Genomic DNA, 26,647 nt, shown 5'->3' on the forward strand with positions numbered 1-26,647 from the left:
AGAAAAAAAGCTAGCATGCATTAAGACCTGCCTGAGAGAGAAAGAGGCATACACAGAAGTTACATCCAGGCATTTGAAGGTCGTAAAGAGAAACCTTGAACTGAAACAATAAGCCTTGAAAGTGTTTAAGTACTGATAATTAAGTTGAACAGCTGGAAGGGAAGTCTTTCTTTAAAAGTGTCCTTCTTGTAACATTGAAGCATGCCTTGCAAAAACACACAAACTGGTCATAACCCGTCAGGATAGTGGCACCGAAAACCCTGTTCTAGCACACAGAGAGTAGACTGCACCAGTGGCGTTCCTAGAGGGGCTGACACTCGGGGTGGATCGCCGATGCGCCCCGCCCCCCGGGTGCAGCGCCCCCCCCCCAGTGCAGCGTGACCCCCCCTGGTGAAAGGATACCCCCACCCCCACCCCAGCGAAAGAACCCTCCCCCCCGGGTGCACGCCGCTGGGGGGGGGGCGTGCGCCGGTCAGCGTCGTTCGTTTCCATGCTCCCTCTGCCCCGGAACAGGACCGCCCCCCCCTTGGTACACCACTGGACTGCACAGCAGAAGTGTGTGATGATTCAGTGCAAGGCTGGGCCTCTGCACAAAGGGCTGTTGAAGCACAATCCTTGCATACAGGGGTGTGCTGGTAAATTTTTAACAACAGGCTCTTTCTCCGGACGTAGCCAGCTCTGCAGTTGGAAGGGCCAGGGGTGGCCGAGTGGAGGGGGGCCAACACTTGCCTCTCTCTCCTCCCTCCCTTCGTGTGGGCACGCTAGGCATACCTTTGCTGGCAACCAATAAAAGGACTGCCACCACTCCCAACGTCTTGCTCTGAGCAGCATGCTGAAACTTCTCACACATGCTGGAGAAGTCCCAGCCTGCTGCTCAGAGCTGGAAACAAGGAGCTGGTAGCAGCAGCAGTCTATTTACTTGGCTGGCAGGGCTCAGCATCCCCACCAGCAAAGTAAAAGAGAATTCAGCAGGGGGCCCAAGCCCACATTTTGGAAGCCAGTTGTTAAAGTAGCCATGGAGGGCCCTATTTTAACAACCGGCTCCCAAAATTCTTAAAAACTTAACAACCGGCTCTTGTGAGCCTGTGAGATCCTGCTCCAGCACACCACTGCTTGCATAGGATTGCTTACAGCTCAGTGCTGTCATGCCGACGAGATGCTTGGATCTGTTGCTTCTGTGCAATGCCGTTGCATGAAGAATGCACACAGCTAAAGAAGCTGATAGCACAGAAGGAACCACATCTACAGGTCCAGAGCACAGGCAACATTGCATGACCTGGGAACCTCCAAGGAAGTAGAGCAAGAAGGAGAAGACTCCATGACTTGTTCTTCTGTGTCTGTCATCTTGAGCCACTGCACATGTGAGAGGTATATACTCACCCAACTGGCCATTGTCTTGACCTCGTCCTCTCCTCTACCTGCTCACCCTCCAATTTCTGCGCCCCTGCTCTTCCTCTCTCAGATCATCACCTGATCACCTTCACACTTCATCACCCTCCCCCTCATTCCTGCCCAACACTAACAACTACTTTCAGGAATCTCCAGGCTGTCGACCCTCCCACCTTATCCTCTAGTATCTCTACTTACAATGCCACTCTCTCCTCTGCTCTGGACACCCTTGCACCATCCATCTCCCATCCCACAAGGCGTACTAATCCCCAGCCCTGGCTGACCCCTTGCATCCGATACCTTCGCTCCTGCACCCGATCTGCCGAACGCCTCTGGAGGAAATCTCGCACCCATAGTGACTTCATTCATTACACATTCATGCTATCCTCCTTCCAGTCCTCCCTATTCCTTGCCAAACAGGACTATTACACCCAATTGACTAATTCTCTCGGCTCCAACCCTCGTCGTTTCTTCGCCACCCTTAACTCCCTCCTCAAAGTGCACTGAGCTCCCCCCCCCCCCCCCCACTCTCTCCTCAATCACTGGCTGACTACTACCGTGACAAGCTGCAGAAGATCAACCTCGAATTCACTACCAAGCCACCTCTTCCTCTTCACCCTTTAACCCACTCCCTCAACCAACCAACCCAGGCCTCCTTCTCCTCTTTTCCTGATATCACCGAGGAGGAAACCGCCCACCTTCTTTCCTCCTTGAAATGCACCACCTGTTCCTCTGATCCCATCCCCACTAACTTACTAAACACCATCTCTCCTACTGTCACCCCCCCCTCTTCTGTCATATCCTCAACCTCTCTCTCTCCACTGCAACTGTCCCTGACTCCTTCAAGCATGCTGTAGTCACACCACTCCTCAAAAAACCATCACTAGACCCTACCTGCCCTTCCAACTACCGCCCCATTTCCCTCCTACCCTTCCTCTCCAAGATACTTGAGCGCGATGTTCACAGCCGCTGCCTTGATTTTCTCTCCTCTCATGCCATCCTCGATCCGCTTTAATCCGGTTTTCGCCCTCTACACTTGACAGAAACGGCACTCACTAAAGTCTATAATGACCTGTTCCTTGCCAAATCCAAAGGTCACTACTCCATCTTCATCCTCCTCGATCTATCCGCTGCTTTTGACACTGTCAATCATAATTTACTTCTTGCTCCACTATCCTCATTTGGGTTCCAGGGCTCTGTCCTCTTCTGGTTTTCCTCTTATCTCTCCCACCGTACCTTCAGAGTACATTCTCATGGATCTTCCTCCACCCCCACCCCGCTCTCTGTTGGAGTTCCTCAGGGATCTGTCCTTGGGCCCCTTCTTTTTTCTATCTACACCTCATCCCTGGGCTCGCTGATCTCATCTCATGATTTCCAATATCATCTTTATGCTGACAACACCCAGCTGTATCTCTCCACACCAGACATCACTGCGGAAACCCAGGCCAAAATATTTTGTGCCAGCCTCTAATGTCATACTCAAGTCCATCACAGCAATATGCAGGTCCCTGGAGCAGTTTTAGTAGGTGCAGTGCACTTCAGGCAGGCGGACCCAAGCCCATCCCCCTTACCTGTTACCCACCACAAACCCACTGTACCCACATCTAGGTGCCCCCCTTCACCTGTAATGGCTATGGTAGTGGTGTACAGTTGTGGGTAGTGGGTTTTGGGGTGCTCAGCACACAAGGTAAGAGAGCTATGTACCTGGGAGCTTTTTCTGAAGTCCACTGCAGTGCCCCCTGGGTGCCCGGTTGGTGTCCTGGCATGTCAGGGGGACCATTGGACTATGAATGCTGGCTTCTCCCACGACCAAAGGGCTTGCATTTGGTCATTTCTGAGATGGACGTCCTTAGCTTCCATTACAGAAAATCAGAAACAACCAAGTCTAAGGACAACCATCTCTAGGGACAACCTAAATGTCAAGATTTGGGCATCCCCGACCATATTATCAAAACCTCTAGGGTGCCCGGTTGGTGCCCTGGTATGTCAGAGGGACCAGTGCACTACAAATGCTGGCTTCTCCCATGACCAAATGGCTTGCATTTTGTCGGTTTCTGAGATGGACGTCTTTGGTTTCAAAAATCGCTGAAATCAGAAACGTCCATATCTAGGGAGGTCCAAATCTAGGGACGGCGACATGAAATACCCATTACCCCACCACACCCCTTTTCGCCTCCACTTGTTAGAAGTTCGGTGCACATTATTACAGAATACGCTTAGCAAGTTGTGCATCTAAATTCTAATCAGTGCCAATTAGTGCTCATTATTGCTTGTTAAGTGCTGTTATCAGTGCTCATTAGCTTGTTAAGCCAATTAAGTTACACACGGTGTTATAGAATCTGTGCCGATTTCGGCACCTAAATCTAAGTGCACTATATAGAATCTGGGGGATAAGGTCTTTTGACCTTACATGGCACTTGATCCCAAGTGGTAGAATTGCAAGACTACCATTAAGGGGCATGGCTGACATTTTGAACCCAGAACGTCAAGCAGAAGGAGCAATTGGGAATCACTGGACCAGGGGCATAGCCACGGGTGGGCCTGGACGGGCCCAGGCCCAGCCACTTTTGCTCCAGGCCCGCCCAGCCTCTTTTGCCCGCTCTCCCCGTCCGCATGGTGTGCTCACTTTTACTGCCCTGAAGCGCTGTTCTCCCTCCAGCACTGGCGATTCCCATAGCCAGCCTTCTGCTAGCGCGCTTCGTCGGGGCCTCTTCTCAGGCACGTCCCGCCTACTCTGCAACTTCCTGCGTCCCACCTTTGCGGAAAACAGGAAGTTGCAGAGTATGCGGGAAGCGCCTGAGAAGAGGCTCCAACGACGTGCACTGGCAGAAGGCTGGCTATGGGAATTGCCGGTGCTGGAGGGAGAACGCCGCTTCATGTCAGTAAAATGACCAGAACTGACCATATGCAGGGGGCTGTTGTGGGGGGGGGGGGGGGAAGCGGGTGGAGAGGAAATGTGGTGGCGGTGGGCGGATGGAGAGGAAACGCAGCGGCGGCGGGGGGCGAGTGGGGGTGGTGGTAGTGGGTGGAGAGGAAATGCGAGGCCTGTGCCCACCCAGTCCATCTCCAGGCACATCTAAAATTAGACTCTGGCTACGCTACTGCACTGGACCATTCCACTGGACCATCAGAAATTGCTTTGGTTAGGACTGGGGGTCCTATGGGAGTGGGAAGATCTATGGCAGTGGTTTTGATGGCAGGGAGCCTACAGAGGGGTCTTCAGAAGGTGGGGGCCATAGACTAAAATTTAGAAAGGTGCTTGCAAGAGGTAGGGGTTGGGAAATTTGTTTGGAGGATGGGGTGCTGTTATTTTTACAGCTTCAGCCTCTTTACAATGGCATGTGAGAGCATTGGGCTGTGTGTTAGCATCCTGATGATCAGAGAGACAGGTAATATAATGACAGTGTTGATTCGCTGTGTTCAATACAAGCTGCGTTTATTTATTTATGACCTTTATGCCCCACATTTTCACGCACAAATTCTAGTTCAATGTGGCTAACAAGTTACAATAAGACAGTATAAAATATGAAATAAAAACCATATCCCACACATACCAACAAAGGAAAGAATCATAAATACATATGCAATGGGGGAAGGGGGAACTAGGCATCAATTAACAGAAATTTTTTCAAAAAGGGAAAGATTTCAAAAACTTGCGAAAAACTAAATAATCGTGCTTGGATCTAATGTATTTCGGCAAGGAATCCCACTATTTAGTACCTTGGTACAGGTAGGAAAATGAAGACACAGGTAGTTTCTTGCACCATAGGTAGCACTGTGAGATGGCAAAGTGACAAACAACAACATATAATCAGGGGCAGTGCCATATAAAGTCTGAAATATGACAGCACAGATCTTAAAAAGAACCCTGGCCTTATTAGGAAGCCAAAGCAATTGAATCAGCAATGGAGTAACCTTTCCAAAGTGTAGCACATGCAGGACTAACATGGCCACAGTATTCTGGGCAGTTTGATGCTTCCTTAAAATACACTCTTTGCAACTAGCATAGATAGAATTACAATAATCAAAACGAGCCAAGACTAGAGACTGTACAAATAACCTGAAAATATCTATTGAAAAAAAACGGCCTGATTCACTTCAGCTTCCAAAGTACCTTAGAAGATTCATCCCCCTGCTTACTATGGTGTGCTAGCAGCTGCCATGTGGCAATGCCAACACAGCCCATTCAAAGTGAATAGGCTGTGTTGGCATTAGAGGTGGGGGGGGGGGGGGGTAGTGACTACAGAGGACACCTGAGATTGAAAGGATAAGTGCCAACCAATATTTTAAGAGTGGTTTCAAGAGATATGTAATGTAATCAGTGCTAAAACTGCTACAGAGATCATGGTTAAACGGACTGGTTAATAACAAAAAATGTAGTCTTATCCCGATTTAATTTATGCCTAAATTCAGAGGTCCAGGAATCCATTATGTGAAAGATATGGAGAATTTCATGGATACCACCTTGAAAGGGGATGTAAATAGAGACATCGTCAGCATAAATAAAAGAATAGAATCCCTTTGACTCGAGTCTCCCCCCCCCCCCCCCACCTAGCAGAGTCATTATGACATTAAATTATTCAATTTGCAAACTATAAGGTGCTTTGCATGCATTTGCAACTCATTATTATGCAGCCCACTGTTATTTGCATCAATGTGTGTTACAGTAAAATTAACATAATTTTGCCATTTAATGTATGCAAAGAAACAAAGAATTGTGCAAATTAACTACCCCGATAAGTTACTAATAGGAGAACTTTCCATTGCCATGTTATGGGTAATTGTATAACTGGCTACCTAGTTTATGAGGCTGTTCAAGTTAACTGAATGATGAATTCTTATGAAAGATGCATGCATTAACGGTACTCAGGGTTGATGCTTTGATGAGTGATGCAACCACTCGCAAGTTTCAAAACCACTGTTAATTTAATCTCCTATTAAAGCCAGAAAAATCATATCTAGCCTGTGAAAAATGTTCATTCAAAATAGAAAACTGAATGATTTGCATTTCCATAACAGTGAGGGGGTAATTTTCTAAAGCATTTCTTACTTGTAAAGCCTGGTTTACACACAGAAACAAGTTCTTATTATACTGCATGGAAGAAGGGAGCACATACACATGAGGGAGGCAGGTTATTTTATAGCAGGACACCCATATGAAAAAATCCACAATGGTGCCTCTTTTAGGCCTATTCAAGGCAGCCTAGGTGTTTCATGCGACCTATAAAATAGACCCCCCAAACCTGTCCCAACAGCTCGAAAGCTCTTCATCCCTTCCGCCCAAACTATGTTTCCAGAACCACCTACACACAGACCATGTAAAAGCAGTCATACCTTTTCCACAAACACTTTTAAAAATATATATATTTATTATTCTTGCCAATACAACACCTAATATGCGATTTAACAGAACTTACCCATGTAAAAGTGCTATTCTGTAAGGACATGCGTAAATGACATAGAGCATAAATACAAGGTGGGGGTATTCACATGAGTAGAGCATGGAGGGAGAGGCATGGGCGGTGCTGCCACTTACACATGCAACTTATGGCTTTTTACGCCGTGGGAAATTTTCCAACATTTGGTAATTGACTACTGGATGAGGTGCAACCTGTGTGCTTGTCATGTCTCTAGATTAAGTGTACCATTTCTGTTAAATAACAGCGGTGAGCAACTGTGCTCATCGCTGTGTATTTATTGGCTTCATACAGGCCCCTGACGAAGGCTAGAGTGTCGAAACATGACCCGTGTTGGGTTTTGTCTGATTCTAGTATTGGTGACAACACTTTGGAACATTTTTTATGTCCTTGAAACTTGTGGTCTTTGAACTTGTGGTTTTGGTGACTTCTAGCTTTATACCTTTTCCATGCACACACTTTTTAAAAATATATTTATCATTTTTGCCAATGCAACACCTAATGTGCGATTTAACAGAACTTACTCATGTAAGTGGTAGCAAAGTGACTAAGAGGCATATTTTCAAAGCACTTAGCCTTCCAAAGTTCCATAGAAACCTATGGAACTTTGGAAGGCTAAGTGCTTTGAAAATATGCCTATAAGTGCTATTCTATAGGGACATGTGTAAATGACATAGACCATAAATACAAGGTGGGGGTATTCACATGAGTAGAGCAAGGGGGAGGGTCATGGGCGGTGCTGCTGTTTACAGAGCACTGAACGAACAGCTATGTACATGTAAGGCACGCTGATATCGGGTTATGCTAGTATTCTATAATGGAATCCAGTGCCCAGACACCATTATTGAATAGCCTCTAACTGTGTGACACTGGGTTGCCTAAAACAAGGTACCCACTTACAGAATTGCCTCATATCCCCAGTTGCTATATACGGTGCCCAAAACTGGGTGCCCATATTTGGGCACCGATCCAAGATGTGTACCCAACTAAATGGCTAACTTGCCAATTACTGCCAATAATTGGGCTAATTGGCACCAATTTGAATTTGCGCACACATATCGTGTTTTGCATTGTTCTACATCAATGTGCGTCCAAATCCCAAATTGTGCAACCCAAAAGGGGGAGTAGCCATGTGAGGTGCATGGGCGGGTCAGGGGCTTTCCTAAAATTTACGCGCATTGATATAGAACACTGGGGATGTGTGCCCAAATTAGACACTACCAATTACACCTGGTTTTCAGCAGGCGTAAATTCTGGTGCTCGTCTTTGAGTGTCTGTTACAGAATAGCATTGAGCGCTGACTTTTGGGCACCATTTATAGAATTTTCCCCCCCTGTGTTGAATTCTAGATGCAACATATGCAATTGATCAATTATAGCAGTTATGGGCCATTTGTTTAATTTCTTTCAGGGCATATTTTCAGCAAGAAACTCCTTCTCAGTAAATATTTCTAACAGTAGCCAGCGCAACAGTGAACTGTGGTGTTTCTTCTGCTCAGAACATTCAAACGTATCCATTACCATTAACATATCACAAATGCCGTCCTGCAGGAAGAATGAAATAAGAACTGTGAGAATTATGTTTCTGATGCTGCAATAAATGTTGGCAGTCTCCTAATTTTTTCCTTTGACGACAGTTTATGGGTTCAAGAAAACCAAAGACTCCAGGAATCATTTGTGTGATTCCCATTCTTTCAGTTGTGATTATACACAACATAAAGGCCTTCTCTTCTCCATAAAAAAAGTGGTGTGGGAAAATGTAGCAACATAACTACATCAAAAAGTCAAAGCACAGACTATTAATTCAGACTAAATAATTCATCTGACCAAAGTAAATGAAAAACAGGTACCGATTAGCTGTCAACATCAACTGTGATCTATCAGCGTGCACCGTGCAGCAGGCCACTGGGAATGAAGCACCATGGAAATCAACTATTATGGAATACTTACTCTGCAAACAGTCAGCATTGAGGAGGTCTTGGCACTTTTCATGGCACTTGACACCACATTCTGTGCATCTCATGCCTTGCCTGGCAATGCCCCAAAGTAGTCCTTCACATTCGTAGCAGTAGGTGGGGGTTGTTGCCGTCCACACTTCAAAGTTATGAGGGGTGGTTGAAGAGATTGGATAGATTAAAGCTTGTAGCGTCTTTTTGAAGACATGCATTTTCTGTTCAAGTGCAAAAAAATCAATGGAAATGTTTTCATATTTAAAAGTTTCACACATCAATCAATTCCATTTGTACTATATTTAACATACATTACCAAATTATAGGCTGTGACAAAAGATCAATGTAATACTACAGTGCACAAAACATTACACTTATCAATAAAATGATTCTTTTATCACTTGAAATCCACATGAGACCACTAAGGCGGTTTTCTCATTCTTTGTCTATAGAGGCAAAAAGCCTCAGTAATTGAGACCCTAGTCCTAATCACAGTACAATGGAAACCACATTGATATCAAAATTTGACACAGGAATGGCTAAGGAGAAAACTTAAGCATACCTTTATAGAGGCATTCATGGGGTAGAATTAAAACAATAACACGTACATTACAGGAGTAATTTTAAAAAGCATTTTCTGCATATAAAGAATGATTTACACATGGAAAATGGTTCTTATAAAATTGTGAAGGCCTAATGGTTAGAGTAGCAGGCTTTGACCCTGGCAATCTGGGTTCAATTCCCACTGCATATCGGACATGCGCCAAGTGGATTTTGACGCATCTAGGTCAATACCGCCCAGTTACCGCGTAAGACTTACCGCTAGGCCAATGGCTGGTGGTAAGGTCGCAGACCTAAAATGCATGGCAATTTTGATTTTGTTGCATGTTCTTTTTTGGGAAAAATTTAAAAAGGGGCTTTTTTCCAGGCTGAAAAATGGATCGGAGTGCGCCCAAAACCTGCGCCTACACTACCACAAGTTATTTTTCAGCGCACCTTAGTAAAAGGACCCCTTAGACTGTGAGCCTTCTGGGGAGAGAGATAGTACCTGCCATATCATGTGTACAGCACTGAATACATCTAGTAGCGCTATAGAAATGATTATTATTATTAGTAGTAGTAGTAGCCATGCACAAGTGCTCCTGGGACATATATTGATTGGAGTGCAAGTTGTACTGTAACATACATAGAGGGGCATTTTTGATAGGACACCTAAATCAGAATTTGGATGTTTTACAAAAACGTCCAAATTCTGAACAGAAAAGAAGGTCAATTTTGAAAAAGATAGACGTCAATCTTTTGTGTTCAAAAATGCTTTGGACGTTTTGTGATTTGGACGTCCTTTTTCTTGGTCCATTTTCCTACAAAACATGTCCAAATGCAAGGCATCTAAAACAGAAGAGGCGTGGCTTAATGGTTAGTGCTGTGGGCTTTGATCCTGGTGACATGGGTTCAATTCCCACTGCTGCTCCTTGTGACTTTGGGCAAGTCAAATGCACAAGGGGCATTTTTGGATATGACATCTAAGTTTGAATTAGGACGTTTTTTTGTAAAACGTCCAAAATCAGAACAGGAAAGGTCATTTTCTACCAAAAAAAAGTCTATCCTTTCCTTTTGAAAATGCTGTTTGGAAAAACATGTTGTGTGCTGAACACCCCCAATATTAAGCCAGTTGCAGTATTGTGTTCAGGGAGGTATACTTTGTGATTTGTTTAGCACCCCCAAACATTTTGATACGTTAGCACTTATGATACGTACACAATTATACCTTTCTCAGATGCGGTGCATTTGTATGCTATTGGGCTGGTTCTAGGAGACTATTTTATGAAGACACACGGGTGCCCATGCTACTTTTATAAAACAATTAAAATGTACTTAGAGGAACTTATCCAGCACAACATATTTTTCATACCATTTTACGGTGGTTCTAGTATTAGGTTTCAATTTCCTGTTTCCAAGTTTACCTCATTTATTGTATTTATGTTTATTCTTGGTTATTTTACTATTGTTATGCTGTTAACAAAATTGTAAGCTTTATGTTAAACTGTACCTGCTGTACTCCGCCTTGGGTGAATCTTTTCATAAAGGCGGTTAATAAATCCCAATAAATAAAATTAAATAAAATATACTTATAGATGGACCGTCAGCAGAGCACTAAAATTGGAACTGTCCTTTAGAACCATCCAAATTACATAACTCTCATTCATTAGTCCAATTTTATATTTCAAAGATAACATGTATTACAATTGAATAGGGATAGACTGACAGTAATCTGGGCTCCTGGACAATAAGGGTCATGGGCCCCTAACCATCTATCAAAAGTGATTAAACTAGATGGAAGCCAAAGGGGAGAGGACCCCCCTACTGTTGTGGGCCCTCAGGCACTGCCCTATTGTGCCAATGGTCAGTCCACCCTGAAATTGAACTTATCAGAACAAAGAATCTTCTGGAAAAAATGTGTTTTACATAAATATGATTTAATAAAGTCCGCCAAATAGTCAAAGAGATTTAAGGGGCAGGCGAGGCTCCTGCCCGCTTAAATGGCGCTCTGCAGCCTGAGCTTAGATATTCAGCAGCACTTAACTGGACAGAGCTGCTGAATATTGGCACAAAATTACCATTTTTGGCCAGGCCACATAGGGGTGTTATAGTTGGGGAGGAGCCGGCAGTTTATGTGGGTACGCTTAGGGGTGTAATAATGAATGTGGGCTACTAGGGCTTATTATTTTATTTTTAACCCTACTTATTAATAATTAAGCCTCACTGCATAAAATGGGACCCGTGCTAAAATAGCACGAGTTAGTGGTAAAATAACATGTCATAATGATAGCTTATGTTGATAACTATGCCCTTAGAGATTTTATATTTTCAAAATAATAGATAGGATCCTAGGTTCTCCCTGTAGACTTATTTGCAAAGGTTATACCAGCTGAAAAAATTACCAGCTAACACAGACGGTTCATTGAAGATATTTTTACCTAAGTGGCATATATAGCAATGAATGAAATGAAAAAGATATATAATAAATGAGAAAATGGTATAATGGTATAAAAATTTAGGATTTTTCTCCTTGTTGCTCATAATTACTGCTCAGATAACTTCCAATAAAGTAGATTCCAACATCAAGCTTGTACTCTATCTAGTGTCAGGAACATCTATCTACTAAGCTGCATTAAATCAGGTGACTTTAATGTGTACATTAATTATGATTTTAACACCTAGCACTTTAAAGGGCATTAGGCATGTAGTCAGTCCAGTGCTAAAACTGTATCTACCATTTATATTTTACTGGTGAGAATACTCATACCCTTCAAGTCAGGACAAAGGTCATCTTAGATTGATACCCTTTAGATCCAAAAAGATGTCCCTCTTTGAGGCATGAGCAAAGACTAGCAAGAACATTTTTGGTTAAAGAAGACTATCTTACAAGGAATTATGCCTGTTCTAGAAGAAACTGTATAGGTTCTCTGAGGGAGAAGTAGATTTCAGTCCAAAGTAGATGGCTGTCAGTTTGTTAAAGAGCTAGCAACCTGGGTTCCAAACCCCAGGCTGATTCATTATGGAAATGTATTGGAAACCCACTTTGAAGCTTTGTAAAGATAAGATCTTTTACTTACATAAGAATGCAAGTGTTGACATTTCAAAAATTTAAAGCCCTTTTAAAAGCTTATATTTTCAGCAAGCTTTTGATCTCAGCTGACGATGTTATCCTGTACACAGTTTGCAGGTCTGAAGAATGTTTAAGTATGGTCTTGTGTGATTGGTTGTTCTCTGTCCTATCCACAATGGAGTTCTTTTCAATCTTTTTATTTTATTGTATATTTTATTGTAAATCGCTTAGACCCTGTTTTGGTATTTGGCAGTATAACAAGTTTTAATAAGCATAAACATACTGGGACAAAGCGAAGGTCCATCAAGCCCAGTATCCTGTTTCCAACAGTGGCTAATCCAGGTCACAAATAACTGGCAAGATCCCAGAACAGTTTGAAGAGTGGTGACTGGTTAAGAGCTCTTGCCAGTCAGAGCATTAGTAGTGCTAGCTAGGTTGCATTACTTCAGGATCCTGTGACTTTATGCCATGGAGATATCTAAATGTCTCTATCATATCTCCCCTCTCCCACCTTTCTTCCAAAGTATACATATTGAGATCATAAAGGGTCATTTTTACCAAACTGCAGTACAATTGGCCTTAATTTGCAGGAATGAGCCAAGTAAGGATGTTCTAGGGCTATTTATACTGCAGGGGTAAAATGGCCGATTTTCCTACTTTTAGTATTAATGGCCACGTGCTAATTTTCCCATTAGTGCATAGCCATTAGTACACTAAGCACATTCTAATCGGTTAGCGTGCAGCAATGTAGTTGTGCTAAACAATTAGCGCAGAACATGCCCACTCTCTGCCACCAGACCCACCTCCAGTGCTATAAAATACAATTTATTTTTTAATGTGTGGGTAGCGCGCACACATGGCAAAATTACCAGAGGATGCTTCAGCATGTCCCACAGTATGCTACTTTTTGCTGTTGTAAGCATGCGTTAGTGCTTAGTAAAAGGACCCCTAAATCTGTCCCTAAACACTTTATGGTACTGATCGAACAAAAAAATTAACTTGCTGAGTTATAATTAGTTATATTAATTTATCTTTAAAATCAAAAGTGGTACCGAAGATTGGATGGTGGCCAATGTAACACCAATTTTTTAAAAGGGTTCCAGAAGTGACCTGGGAAATTATAGACTGGTGAGACTTGACATTGGTGCCAGGAAAAATGGTAGAAACTATTATAAAGAACAAAATTACTGAGTATATATATAGACATGGATTAATGTAACAAAGCCAACATGGATTTAGCCAAGGGAAATCTTGCCTCACCAATCTGCTACATTTCTTTGAAGAGGTGAATAAACATATGGACAAAGCCAGTTGATACTGTGTATTTGGATTTTTCAGAAGGCGTTTGACTGCTCATGAATGACTGCTGAGGAAATTAGAAAGTCATGGGATAAAAGGCAGTAAGAAATGGTTAAAAGATAAGAAACAGAGAGTAGGATTAAATAGTCAATATTCTCAGCAGTGAAGGGTAAGTAGTGGGGTTCTCCAGGGGTCCGTGCTGGAACTGCTGCTTTTTATCATTTTTATAAATGATGTGGAAATGGGAATAATGAGTGAGAGGTGATTAAATTTGCTGATTATACAAAGTTGTTAAATCACAAGAGGACTGTGAAAAATTGCAAGAGGACTGGGAAACTGGGCATTCCAATGGAAGATAACATTTAATGTGAGCCAATGCAAAAAGTGATGAATGTAGGAAGAGGAACCCAAACTATGGCTATGTAATGCAAGGTTCCACATTAGAAGTAACTGCCCAGGAAAAGAATTTAGGTGTCATCCTTGATGATATGTTGAAACCCTCTGCTCAGTGTGCAGCGGCAGCTAAGAAAGCAAATAGAATGATAGGAATTGTTAAGAAAGGAATGGAGAACACAACTGAGAATATAGTGCCATTGTATTGCTCAATAGTGTGACCGCACCTTGAATATTGTATCCAATTTTGGTTGTTGCATCTTAAAAAGATATAACAGAATTATAAAAGGTATAGAGAAGGACGACGAAAATGATAAAGGGGATGGAATGGCTTACCTATGAGGAAAGGCTAAAAAAGGCTAGGGCATTTCAGCTTGGAGAGAACGAATAAAGAGAGATATGATAGAGGTCTATAAAACTGAGTGGAGTGGAATGAGTAGGCATGACTCTTTTGATTACTCTTTCTAAAAATACTAGGACTAGGGGAATGTAATGAAACTACTAAGTAGAAATTTAAAACAAATCCGAGAAGCTATTTCTTCATTCAACATGTAGTTAAACTCTGGAATTCATTGCCAGAGAATGGTAAAAGCAGTTAGCAGGGTTTAAAAAAGGTTTGGACAAGTTCCTACAAGAAAATTCATTAGTCCATTGTTAAGATGGACTTAGAAAAATCCACTGCTCATACCTGGGATAAGTGGCATAAAATCTATTTGTACTCTTTAGGGATCTTGCCAAGTTTGATTCCCATTTCAGGCACAGACAGCTCCTTGTGACTCTGGGCAAGTCACTTAACCCTCCATTGCCCCAGGTACAAATAAGTACCTGCATACAATATGTAAGCCGCATTGAGCCTGCCATGAGTGGGAAAGCGTGGGGTACAAATGTAACAAAAATAAAAAATACTTGTGACCCGGATCGGCCACTGTTGGAAACAGAATACTGGGCTTGAAGGATCTTCTGTTTGACCCAGTATGGCACTGCTTATGTTCTTATGATGAAGACCACTAGCTATTTTAGTAGTTGCCCCTCTGAACTGACTCCATCTTCCATCCAGCTATTTTCAATTTTTTGCATTGGGAGAGTTTCATCAGTGTTTATTGGTTAAAGCCTAAAATCAGAAGCCCTAAGCATAACTGATTCTCCAGTATTTGTGCCTTTGATGCACCTTGTAGCCATCTTCAAATACAAGCCTAGTTTAGAAATGAAAATGTACTTACTAATTCATCGTTGTTTAGGGATGTTCTGTTAATTGCAGCGAGTGATATACCAGCCTTTCTAGCAGCCAGTGTCTGTGGAAACCAACAAGATAAAATGAACAGTAGTCCTAAAAGTAAGCAAGCATACAGACAAAGCAGCAGGTCAATTTTATACAATAAAATACATTTCAATAATTGTTATTAAAGTATTGAAAGTGCAAATCAAATCCCAGCAATTTTGGTAAATATCTCTTCTAGTATATATTAGAGTGTAATCCTTCAAAATAAGTATCATGTAAGGAAACACTATCATAATACCTTCCCTCTATGTGCTCGAGATATCGATTTATAGTCTGAAAAGATGAAAGCTATTAAAATACAAAAAATAAAATAAAATATAGACTCAATTAGACCTAAAGATTAAAACTGAAGGAAGCCAGGCCAAGGTATAGTTTTTTTTCAGGGCTTTAAATGGAGGAATGTGAGGCTGCCGAGGGTTCTGGAATCACTTCAGGGGTGTTACAGGCTGGCCACTGGATAGGAAGAATAGGAAGTCTTGGAAGACTGTATCGGTATTGTATTGTTGTTGTATGTAAATTATCTTAATTCTGAGTCAGCGTAGAGGGCTGAGGGTTGAGAAGGATTATATGGTTACTGTTACTAGATTAATTATGGCATTATATATGGTACATGGCAACACAAGGAACACTGCATTCTCAATAGCGGGTCCGCAAATCTGGAACAAGTTCCCAGGTTACCTGAGAATGTGTAATAGTAGGGCTCAGTTCAGTAAGTTGCTGAAGACGTATTTGTTTGAATATGCATGGGACTGATCTTGTCTGCTACTTTTTTGAAAATTGTCTTTTTGCTTTTTTATTATGTATGTTGATTTGTGATCCACTTAGTTGTAGGCGGACTAGAAATTTGTAAATAAATAAATAAAATGTATACATATTTTTAAATTCTAACTCACTTCAGACTTCTTTTGGTAAAGAATATTTCAGTTTTTCCTTTTTGAAGGTTGAGGCAGTTTCGACTTGCTACACTTCAGTCCGATGATCATGGAAGTCTTTGATGAGACTAACCAGTTTTGGATACTTTTTTGTGCATTGCTCAAGACCAGTAATTAAAATTTTTTTTTGCATTGCTCAAGACTTCTGAGGCAGGCCTGTGGCCGAAACACAGTACTGTGTCGAGTCTACAATAAAGTTTACTTCTTTATATACCACCATAGTCTCAGCGTCCTGAAGTTATTGGTCCACTTCCCACTTTGTTTCTCTGCAAAGAATATTTCAATGCAGTAACTGAAGAGGACGCGCCCCAACAATTAGCTTATGGTCTTTGCACTTCCTGTGCATTTATTTTTGCTGTTAAAACATGGTAAGTGCAAAAACTTATCAAACTTTAGTAAAAGGGCTCTTAAATGATTAAGGTGGGGGGAATTCATCAAACAGCGTTATGGCCTTAACGCACCTTTAATGTGCATTAAAGGGGTCTTTTACAAAGATGCGGTAGCATTTTTAGTGCATGCTAAATGCTAGAGAAGCCCATAGAAATATAGGGGTGTCTCTAGCATTTAGCGTATGCTTAGTTTTAGCGCGCGCTAAAAACGCTAGCGTGCCTTTATAAAAGGCCCACTAAGGGAATTAGTGTGTGCTAAATGCTAAACACCAACAGGTATAGAATGGGCTTTTATCATTTGGTGCATGCCAATTCCAGCCATAACATCACTTGAAGAATTGCCTCCAAAATGCTAACACACACTTAGGGGTCCTTTTACTAAGGTGCACTAATGGATTTAGCGTGCCCTAAATGCTGCATAGCCCAGTGTAAACCTATTGGCTACATGGTGCTTAACGCACACTAATTTGTTAGCATGCACTAAATCCATTAGTGTACCTTGGTAGAAGGAGTTCTTAATGCGGGAAAAAAGGCTTTCCGCAAAGCGCATAAAGTGTTATGCAGTAATTTGCCTGGCAGTGTGTGCTAATCATGCACTATTTTATTTTTTTTGGGGGGGGGAGGGGCTTGTCATGGGCAGGGAATGGGTGTGGAAGCATTATCCAGCTAGAGCGTTCTGATTGGTGTGTGCTAACTGGATAATACAGATGTAACATGGGAGCACTCAGGCCCAGATGCATCAACCATACGTAAAAAAATCTAAAACGTAAAAGTGCTTACCGAATTTGAAAAAACGAAGAATGCACCAAAAAAACAAGTCGCACATAATCAGAGCGGTATTGAAAAGTACAATGCATTACAGATTCGTAATCCCCTTCGGTAATCAGCCCCTAAAACATGCGCAGAGCAGCCAAGCATTATGCTGGCTGCTCTGAGCATGCCACAAACGTATTAAACCTACATAGGTTGCTTATGTCAGACTGGGGCGTGCGAGGGGGGGGGGGGGGGTTGAGACCTGCAAGCCTTTAGCTCTGTGATCTAGCAGGAGAGTGCAGTTGAAGATGTCTCTAAAAAGAACGACCCTCATAAACCCCCTTTCACTGTGATGGAACAGAGGAAGGGAGGGGGACGGGGCAGCTTGTTTACAGTACTGGGAAATTGGCTTCAGGGGATAGCAGAGAGTGTTAATTTTCAAAGCTGTGGGAGAAGAAAAGAGAGACAAGATTTTTAAGCTGCAGGGAGAAGTGGGGAGCAGTGTCTGTATGAACTGGGGGGGGGGGGGGAAGCCGTCCATACAGGATGCCTCTGACGAGCGCCTTTGCCTCCTCCCGATCCTTTTTTGAGGTATGTTTAGTTTTGTAGTGATGCAGGGGGAAGCAGAGAGCCACGTGTTTTTGTTTGTATCTCACTTTTCTTTTTAAACATGCGGGCTTGGATTTTTATGGTGCAGGGGGCAGCAGGAGATGACAGCTCAGGCCTTAACGACAGGTCTGAGCTCACGTAAAATTTCTGACGGTAAATGATTCGTTGCAATCGTCGGTATGGTTAGTGCATTCCGAATTGTCCACATTTCAATGGTAGTTTCTCGTTTGCATTCCGTTTTCGTTAGCTGCTTGCTTCTTAGGAAAAAGGCCTTTAATGCATGCAACGGTTAGGAATTTCCTTCGTTAAAGGGTTGTTAGAGGGTCGTTAAGGTTTAGTGCATCTGGCCCTCAGTGTCTCCTAAATAGGAGGCGATAATTGCCCCGTTATATTTTTTTAAGTCTCATGCGCTAATGGAAAAATTAGCGAGGGACCTCAAAAAACAAATAGTAATAATCCTTAATATAAGTCCTGCATTAGCACATGTTAAGCCCAGATTTTGCTGCAGCTTAGTACAAGGGCCCCTAAACAAACAAACACTCACATAAACAAATAAAGGGGGTCTTTTACTAAGCCGCGGAAGCGTTTTCAGCTCACGGTAGAAATCAGCTGGTGGTAATTGCCGAGACACCCATAGGAATATAATGGGCATCTCGGCTTTTACCACCAGCTGGTTTCTACCGCGAGCTAAAAATGGTACCGCGGCTTAATAAAAGACCCCCAAAATCCTCTGACATGAGAAGTGGTATCCAAACCAGTGTAAATAGTAGATCTCCTTGCACGTCAGAGAAACTATTTTTTATATTTTGCTCTTGTGTTATCTTAAGCATGCGAAGTCAATAATTTTGTAAGTTAAAATTTATAATGCAAATACTGAGGGCTAGGTTTACTAAAGTATGCTAATGCTGTTTACATGTATTATTAGGAGATAGATTCCATGCATAAATGGGACCCATAATAGATGACATGAGTTAATGCATATTAGCACATTTTAGTAAATCTAGCCCTATGTGCATTTCAGTCACAAAAGTTAATTTTCTAGCAGGAGGGAAATGGCTGAAGCAGCATATTTTATGAAAGTATCCAACAATATCTTTTATTCTTGGATTGACCAGTAAATGCTCTTGAGGGAGGAATAATTTGGAAAGGCTATTAAGTTTGTCAATTTGTTGATTACCAAAGCATAATGGCTAGCTACAGGCATAAATAAAAAGGCAAAGGAGGGAGATAAAACCCACAAAATCTAGAAGAGACTATGGAAGATGCAAAACAATATTTGGGAATAACGGATTTGTAAATGACCAGTTAGCCCTTAAACTATGAAGAACAAGGTGGAGGAAATTACCAAAGGGAATGGTCTGGCGATATATTAAACACCCAGAACTTAGTGTAGCTTTCATACATTTTTATTGCATGTTCAAAGCTTGCAAATTATGTTTCAACAGCCTGGGCATTGCTGATTTGATTTTGAACTACAGAGAGGAACTAAGGGGGAATTCATCAAGGTGTGGTAAAAGATCAGCTTTTACTGCACTTTGACTCCCTGTGGGATTCAGCAACCTAAGGGATCCTGGTTCTGCAGGTTGCTGGATCCCATAATAAAAGAATAACATTGCTTGCAAGCCACCTCACAAGCAGCATTATTCTATATGCCCAGGAGAATTGGGCTGTAAAGCCATGGCCCAATGTGCATGGGGCCACAGGGCTGCATGTAAGGTCCTCTCCAATCTACCATCCAGCTGATCCACCCAGGTAGCATCTCCTCTTCTGATTCCCCCCCCCCCCCCACCAGGCAGCATCTTCCCCTCCTGATATCAGCCCCCCCCCCCCCCCCCCACGTCACTCAGTATCTTTCTATCCCCAAAGCTTCCCTGCCTTACCAAAAATGTTGCATATTCAATAATTCTTTTAATGGTATTGATTTAGTAATCTTGATTTGTCACTGAAAAGTCAAGAGAAAACCGAGGTTGCCCATCATTGCAAAAGTACTTACCAACGCCTGGGAAAGCCCATGTAGACAGTAAAAGAAAAAAGAAAAAAGAAACATAAGTTTAGTAATTACTTCAGATTGATGGGAAAATGTCAAAAGATAGCAAATACATTATGCTGATCAGTGCACTACTTTCACATTTCTAATTTACAGAAATAATTACACTGGCATACATAACAATGTTTATTGCAGTTTTTTCATCTTCCACATTCTTTCTTCTTAAAGCAATATGAGATGCATTTAGATTTTAAAACTGACCTCAGCATTGTTACCAAACAAAGAACAGTAATAGAAGAGAGAGATTCTGTACCACACTTTTGAAAGTATTACCACCTCTACGCTGGTAATACTGAATATTATTATTTAGCATCTTTACATTACGTGGAGGAGCATAATCGAATGTGGCCGGCCATCTCCGGGGCCGGCTCTGTGAATGGGCGGAGCCAACTGTATTTTCGAAAAACATGGCGGGCCATCTTTTTTTTCGATAATACGGTTGGGGGTGCCCAAATCTCAACATTTAGGTCAACATTAAAGATGGTCGACATAAATGCTGAGATCGCCGGATTTAGAGATAGGCACCCTTGGTTTTCACCGATAATGGAAACCGATGGCGCCCATCTAAAAAACGAACATATCCAAGGCATTTGGTCATGGGAGGGGTCAGGATTAATAGTGCACTGGTCCCCCTCACATGCCAGGGCACCAACCGGGCACCCTAGGGGGCACTATAGTGTCACAAATTGGTCCCAGGTGCATAGCTCCCTTACCTTGGGTGCTGAGCCCCCCAAAACCCACTACCCACAACTATACAGCACTACCATAGCGCTAAGGGGTGAAGGGGGGCACCTACATGTGGGTACAGTGGGTTTTGGGTGGGTTTTGAAGGGCTCCCATTTTCCACAACAAGTGTAACAGGTAGGGGGGGTGGGCCTGGGTCCGCCTGCCTGAAGTCCACTGCACCCACTAAAACTGCTCCAGGGACCTGTATACTGCTGCGATGGAGTATGAGGCTGGCAAAAAAGTTTTAAAGTTGTTTCTTTGAGGGTGGGAGGGGGTTAGTGACCACTGGGGGAGTCAGGGGAGGTGATCCCCAATTCCCTCCGGTGGTCATCTGGTCAGTTCAGGCACTTTTTTGGGACTCGGACCTGAAAAAAAGGGACCAAATAAAGTGGACCAAATTCTCACCAGGGACGCCCTTCTTTTATCCATTATCAGGTGAAGCCGGCCCTTCTCAAAGCACGCCCCTTCTTCGCTACCCTACCGAAACGCCCCCTTGAAGTTTGGCTGGCTCCACGATGGAAAGCAGTTGGCGCCGGCCAAAACTGGCTTTCGATTATACTGATGTGGCCGGCTTTAGGAGATCGCCGGCCATCTTCTGATTTGTGTCGGAAGATGGCAGGCAATCTCCTTCGAAAATAAGCTGGATAGTGGTCATAAGTATTCAGGTATACTATGCACTACCTAAATAGGTACCTGAGGCATTGGAAGTAAAGAGACTTGCCTATGGAGCAGCAAAAGCAGGCACTGAACACTAGCTCAGCCCACTGCTCTAACCATTAGGCTACTTCCAGTCGGATCTACTTTTTATTATCTTAAGGATCAATATTCATCCAGCGGAGATCAGCGTTTTGCTGACTGCAGGTGGTGTTAAACTTAGAAATGTAATGCCAGCTAACAGATAGCTGGTTAAGTGCAATATTCAGCACCTAATCAGCTTTGGGTTACTGACTTTTATATGATCTTAGTTATGCGGTTAACCTGGCCTGTTAAGTGCTGAATATCGGCACTTAACCAGACAAGTGCAGACTTCGTCCTCAAAATAGCTAGTTTTCATTTTGGCACTAACCAGTTAAGAGCTGCTGAAAATCAGCGGTTAGCCCTGAACAGATTATTTAACAAGCCAGGAGCCATTTCTAGCCTGTCACCATTCAGGAAAGGTGAGCCCCTTGGACTGCAGCCAAGTCGGCACTACCTGGTCAACCCAAGGGTTAGCCAGACCCCAACAGGTGGCAGGCAAGTCACCCCAGGCTAGGCACAGGACAGTCAGGATGAGGCACCAGGTCCAAATGGAGGTAAAGGCAAGGTTCAGCTGGAACTGAGGCAAGGCTGGACTGGAGCAGAAGAACCGGCAGGAGCTGAGGCAGGTCTGGACTAGAGTTGAAGGCTTGGCAGGAGTTGAGGCAGGCTGGCCTGGAGTTGAAGGCTCGGCAGGAGCTGAGGTAGGGCTGGACTGGAGACAGGCAAGGCCAGGCAAGCTGGACTGGAGGTGAGGCAATGCAGGGCAAACTGGTCTGGAGGCAAGGCAGGCTGGGCTGGAGCTGAAGTAATGCAGGCAGAGTCAAGGCAAGGTAGACTCAGGAGACCCATTGCAAAGGCACAGGAACAACGCCAGGAGCCTCCTTAAATCCTGCTTGAGAGGAAGTGATGCTCCTCGTGGGGTTCCCCGGCATCACTGCCACTAGAGCAGAAAAGGAGTTCTTCAGTGTGCATGTGCGCCAGCATCAGTCGGCAAACAAAGATGCATGGATATGGGCCACCACCCAAAGGAGCACCATGGAGCTGAAGGTGCGTCAGGGTGGAGGACATGACAAAAGCCATTACTTGTCCACTTAAATCACTTTGAATGTTGACCCCTTAATTCCTTTAGTTTTTACACAAAAGAGGTACATTACTTGAATTAGTTACTGCACATAGGATGTTCACCGTCTATATACATTTAGCAGACAGCTTTCAAAATTGCTTAAATAGAAAACAGCTGTTCACACATGTAAAATCCTTCATGGAAAGCTGCCCAACCCCCTCTGTGGGTAATAGTGCTTGCGCTCTTCAGAGTGCAGGTAATTTTAGTTGTCAGCAAATGGGGCAGATCCAAAGTAGCATAAGGTCAGGGGAAGGGAAAGTACAAGCAGGGTTTTCATTCTGAAAATCTGTGCTTCAAAGCAGGTGCAAACGTGCATGGGTAGATTGCATTCTCCATGGCCACTGGAATTTTCATATTGACCCTTGAAAATAAGCTTAAGGTCTCATGGGCATAGCACACCCATTGGACTGCATGCCTCATGCATGGTTTAAAAATGCCCCATAAAATCTATGTGTACTAGGGGGAATTTTCACACTTTGATAGAAGAAAAGTCTGATGGACCTTGTAACTAATTTTCAAAGGGAGAGTATTGTGAACTTTCCATTTGAAAATTGTTATGGGGTACAAGTGCTTGTGAACATTTACATCTGCTTTCTCTGTAGGTAAAATTTTCAATAGAAAATAATGTATGCACATTCATTTCCAATGATAACCATAGCATGAACATCTCCACATCATTTGGATATAACTATAAGGACAATGGAACCTTAAGCCATACAGAGCAATTTTCAGACAGTGAATTTATTTATGTAAGTTGCTATTTATTTGGGTGGATGGGTTGAATATTGTCCTTTTTTTTTGTAGATGAAATAAATGCTTAGTACATCATGAGGGCAATTCTCCAACCTATGAAAAGGATCATGTGAATAAACATATGATAAAGGTGAACTGTTTGATGTAGAGTTTCTAGATTTTCAGAAAGCTTTTGACAAAATTCCTCATGAGACACTGCTGAGAATATTAAAAAGCCATGGGATAGGTGGCAATCTTCTGTTGTGGATTGGGAAGTGGTTAATAGATAGAAAACAGAGGGAAGGGTTAAATGGCCATGCTTCCTAATGGAGGAAGCCTAATGGCATCCCTTTCAGATGCCACAATTAGGTTTTCCAATCTTTTAATATTAGGTGATTTTAATGTCCATATAGATGACAAATTAAATCTGCGTTCAGCAAAATTTTCAAATTTCCTAAGGGACATCAAGCTTATACAACATGTCGATGGATCAACGCACACTGCCGGACATACATTAGATTTAGTAATGACACACAAACTGGAAGAAGTTAAATGCTCAAAAATTGTATTTACACCAGTATCATGGTCAGAACATTATCTTCTTCAATTTTATTTATCTGTACCACAACTATTATATAATACCAATTCCACTTACATTAAAACAAGGAGTTTACATAAAATTGATCCGATATCTTTACCTTCTCTAGCAGATAAGTTCCCTACGAATTTTGATACCCTTTCCATAGATGACCAAATTGGAATGTGGAATAAAGTCCTTTCTGTAGCTCTTGAAGATATTGCACCAGAAAGAATAATTAACAAAAAAACGAAACGTTTTCAACCATGGTATCATCCAGGACTAAAACTATGTAAACAACAGTTACGTAGAGTTGAACGCCAATGGCGGAAGCACAGAACTAGAGAATTGAAACAGAAATGTAAGCAGTGTTAAAAATATTATCTGACACAATTAAAAGCTGCTAAAACCACATATTTTTCAAAAGAAATAAAGGAAGCCGCTAGTTCACAGAAAAAACTATTTCATATTATGAAACGCTTGACAACAATAACTAGTGAAAACAGAGAATTACCTGCTATTGAATCTGAAACCCTGGCCAGGTTTTTCAGCTCCAAAATTGAGAAATTACAAGCCCAATTCCCAAAGGTATCGGGGATCTATCCTAATAACAAATCCCCTAACTCACAATTATCTGCACCATGGCAGGAGTTTGAGATCCCGTCTTCTGAATCGTTACATTCTTTAATCACAAGTTTATCATCCACTTACTGCTCTCTGGATCCTATACCATCAGCATGGCTGAAAAACCCTACGTTAGAAATCCAACAGTTCATGTATTCTATCATTACATCGAGTCTTTCCGATGGGGTAGTTCCTGCTATTTTGAAAGAAGCTCTAGTAAAGCCTATTCTGAAGAAACCTTCATTGGATCCTTTACTATCCAACAATTACAGACCGGTCTCTAATCTTCCGTTCCTATCCAAAGTGATAGAGACAATAGTGTATAGACAATTGCAAACCTATGTCGACTCTAAAAATTTAATACATCCTAGACAATTAGGCTTTAGGAAAGGCCATAGTACAGAGACTATCCTGACTTCACTGCTAAGTGAGATCCATGCAAAATTAGAGCATGGCTATATCGCATTGGTTGTTTCACTTGACTTATCTGCAGCCTTTGACTTAATCAATCATAAATTACTTCTTGATAGATTAGGTGAGACTGGTATCTCAGGGACAATTATGAATTGGTTAACATCATTTCTTACCGATCGTTCATTCAAAGTAGTTCAGCAACAATCTTTTTCTACATCATATAATTTATCATGTGGTGTCCCACAGGGATCGGTCTTGTCACCATTACTGTTCAATTTATATGTTAGCCCTTTGGCACTTCTCATCCAAACAATGGGCATTAGCTTTTACTCATATGCAGACGATTTTCTTCTTATTCATTATGTTAAACCTTTGAATATAGATCTTACACCGCTTCAAATCTGTCTGGATAAAGTGGCAAATTGACTGACGACACATCAGTTAGTAGTAAACCCAGATAAGACCGTAACATCTTGGATAGTAGGGCAAGGAACATGTCCGGCGGTAATACCTATGCTGTTTGGCCAAAATATCCCTACAGATACCTTGGGATCCTAATTGACTGTGCTCTGACTTTTGAGGAACAAATATCCGACGTAGTGAAAAAATCTTTCTTTCATCTAAGGAGACTTAGGTCAATTAGAAATTCAATTAATAAGGATTCTCTTAAAACATTGACTTCTGCATACATTACCTCACGTTTAGACTATTGTAATATTGTATATGCAGGGATCACTCAAGCTAACTTGAAACGATTACAAAGAATACAGAATACAGTGGCGCGTATGATATGTAGGGCCCAGAGGGATGACAGAGTAACACCTTTACTGCATCAACTGCATTGGCTTCTGGTGGAAGCAAGAGTCAAGTTTAAAGCCTTAGTTTTAACTCATAAGGCCTTCCATACACTAAATCTGGATTATCTGTCAAATTTAACAATTCCTTACACCGCTACGCGAACCCTTAGATCGCTAACTGATAACAGGCTAGTCATTCCTCCTCTTGCTAGAGCCAGATGGGAATCTACTAGGAAATCGGCTTTTTTCTATTTGTCACCTTCTCTTTGGAATAGCCTTCCAAAAGAGATTAGACTAGAGAAATCTTATATTCATTTTCGGAAACTTCTTAAAACTTTTTACTTTATCACCTATGTAGAACAGAATTTAGAATAAAAGAAACATGGCTTTATTCATTTTTTTTTAGTTAATTTTGTCATGTGGTGCTGTCCATATATTAAAGCATAACCTGTATTCTTTTTATACTATGTAGTTAATTCTGGTTTGCTGTGCTTTCCTGTCATGATTGGAGTTCCTTTGTCTGTTTTATTGTACATATAATGTTGTAATGTTTTCTTTGTTTTTTACAAATTGTAAACCGTTCTGTTTTGCAGTTGCAATAAGATACGGTATATAAATTGACGTAAATAAATAAATAAATAATAGTGGAGTGCACCAGGGATCTGTATTGGGGACCAGTGTTATTTAACATATTTATAAATGATCTGGAAAAGGGAACGATGAATGAGGTGATTAGATTTGCAGATGACACAAAACTAGGGCTGTACAACAATTAAAATTTTTAATCACCAATGCAAATGTAAAACACTCAAAATAAATTTTCCATGTACACATAATTGTTTATATTTTAT

The 26,647-nt window shown here is 42.0% G+C and overlaps 1 protein-coding gene across 5 annotated transcripts in view; it reads right to left on the reverse strand.

The window, feature by feature from the left end:
* The window catches only part of UNC13C (unc-13 homolog C), a 921,443-nt gene that overhangs the window by 379,061 nt on the left and 515,735 nt on the right, over nt 1-26,647 (reverse strand). For 3 of the 5 annotated variants that reach the window (XM_030189213.1, XM_030189208.1, XM_030189220.1), the window contains 3 exons: nt 20,012-20,017; nt 15,277-15,348; nt 8,756-8,975 (listed from right to left, as the gene is read on the reverse strand). In XM_030189213.1, the coding sequence (XP_030045073.1) occupies nt 8,756-8,975; nt 15,277-15,348; nt 20,012-20,017 (298 nt within the window). The remainder of the gene's footprint in view (nt 1-8,755; nt 8,976-15,276; nt 15,349-20,011; nt 20,018-26,647) is intronic. The other 2 variants (XM_030189204.1, XM_030189197.1) reach the window with 1 other exon arrangement.

This window comes from Microcaecilia unicolor, chromosome 1 (assembly GCF_901765095.1).
Source record: "Microcaecilia unicolor chromosome 1, aMicUni1.1, whole genome shotgun sequence".
NCBI lineage: Eukaryota > Metazoa > Chordata > Amphibia > Gymnophiona > Siphonopidae > Microcaecilia > Microcaecilia unicolor.